General features: G+C 48.5%; 1 protein-coding gene across 1 annotated transcript in view; it reads left to right on the forward strand.

Annotated features, from left to right (window-relative positions):
• Positions 1 to 1,681, forward strand: part of LOC123956979 (protein FAM107B-like) — a 12,535-nt gene that overhangs the window by 6,814 nt on the left and 4,040 nt on the right. The window contains exon 3 of the mRNA XM_046029555.1: positions 1,114 to 1,273. Within this exon, the coding sequence (XP_045885511.1) occupies positions 1,114 to 1,273 (160 nt within the window). The remainder of the gene's footprint in view (positions 1 to 1,113; positions 1,274 to 1,681) is intronic.

The following is a 1,681-nucleotide window of genomic DNA, read 5'->3' on the forward strand; positions in this document are numbered from 1 at the left end:
CAGAGACACACACAGACAGACAGACACACAGAGACAGACACTCACAGACAGAGACAGACACACAGAGACACACACAGAGACACACACAGACACACACAGACAGACACACACACACAGAGACACACACAGAAACACAGAGACAGACACACACACACACAGAGACACACACAGACAGACAGACACACAGAGACAGACACTCACAGACAGAGACAGACACACAGAGACACACACAGAGACACACACAGACACACACAGACAGACACACACACACAGAGACACACACAGAAACACAGAGACAGACACACACACACACAGAGACACACACAGACAGACAGACACACAGAGACAGACACTCACAGACAGAGACAGACACACAGAGACACACACAGAGACACACACAGACACACACAGACAGACACACACACACAGAGACACACACAGAAACACAGAGACAGACACACACACACACAGAGACACACACAGACAGACAGACACACAGAGACAGACACTCACAGACAGAGACAGACACACAGAGACACACACAGAGACACACACAGACACACACAGACAGACACACACACACAGAGACACACACAGAAACACAGAGACAGACACACACACACACAGAGACACACACAGACAGACAGACACACAGAGACAGACACTCACAGACAGAGACAGACACACAGAGACACACACAGAGACACACACAGACACACACAGACAGACACACACACACAGAGACACACACAGAAACACAGAGACAGACACACACACACACAGAGACACACACAGACAGACAGACACACAGAGACAGACACTCACAGACAGACACACAGAGACACACAGAGACAGACACTCACAGACAGAGACAGACACACAGAGACACACACAGAGACACACACAGACAGACAGACACACAGAGACAGACACACAGACACAAACAGACACACACACAGAGTCACACAGACACACACAGAGACACATAGACAGACACACAGAGACACACACAGATACAAACAGACACACAAAGACAGAGACACACGAAGACACAGACAGACGAGTATTTCTGGTAAAAAGGATCAGGTGACAGTGTAACCTCTGTGTGTTTAGAGGGGGAGGCAGCGTGGAGAGGAAGCCGGAGCTGCAGAGGGTTCTGGAGTCCAGGAAGAGGGACCAGCTGATCCGGCAGAGGAAACAGGAGGACGAAGCTCGCAGGAAGATTTCTCCTCTGGAGGCCGAGCTGCAGCGCAGACACAGGAAGCTGGAGGAGGTGACACACACTGACACAACATTAACACACACAGATACACAGCACAGGTACGCACACAGATATACACACAGATACACAATACAGGTACACAAAACAGGTACACACAGGTACACAACACAGGTACACAAAACAGGTACACACAGGTAAACAACACAGGTACACACAGGTACACACACAGATATAAGCACAGATATAAACACAGGTACACCACACAGATACGCACACAGGTACACACAGGTAAACAACACAGGTACACACAGGTACACACATAGATATAAACACAGGTACACAACACAGATACACACACAGGTACACAACACAGGTACACACAGGTAAACAACACAGGTACACACACAGATATAAACACAGGTACACAACACAGATATACACACAGGTACACAACACAGA

Source organism: Micropterus dolomieu, linkage group LG18, assembly GCF_021292245.1.
Source record: "Micropterus dolomieu isolate WLL.071019.BEF.003 ecotype Adirondacks linkage group LG18, ASM2129224v1, whole genome shotgun sequence".
Taxonomy (NCBI): domain Eukaryota; kingdom Metazoa; phylum Chordata; class Actinopteri; order Centrarchiformes; family Centrarchidae; genus Micropterus; species Micropterus dolomieu.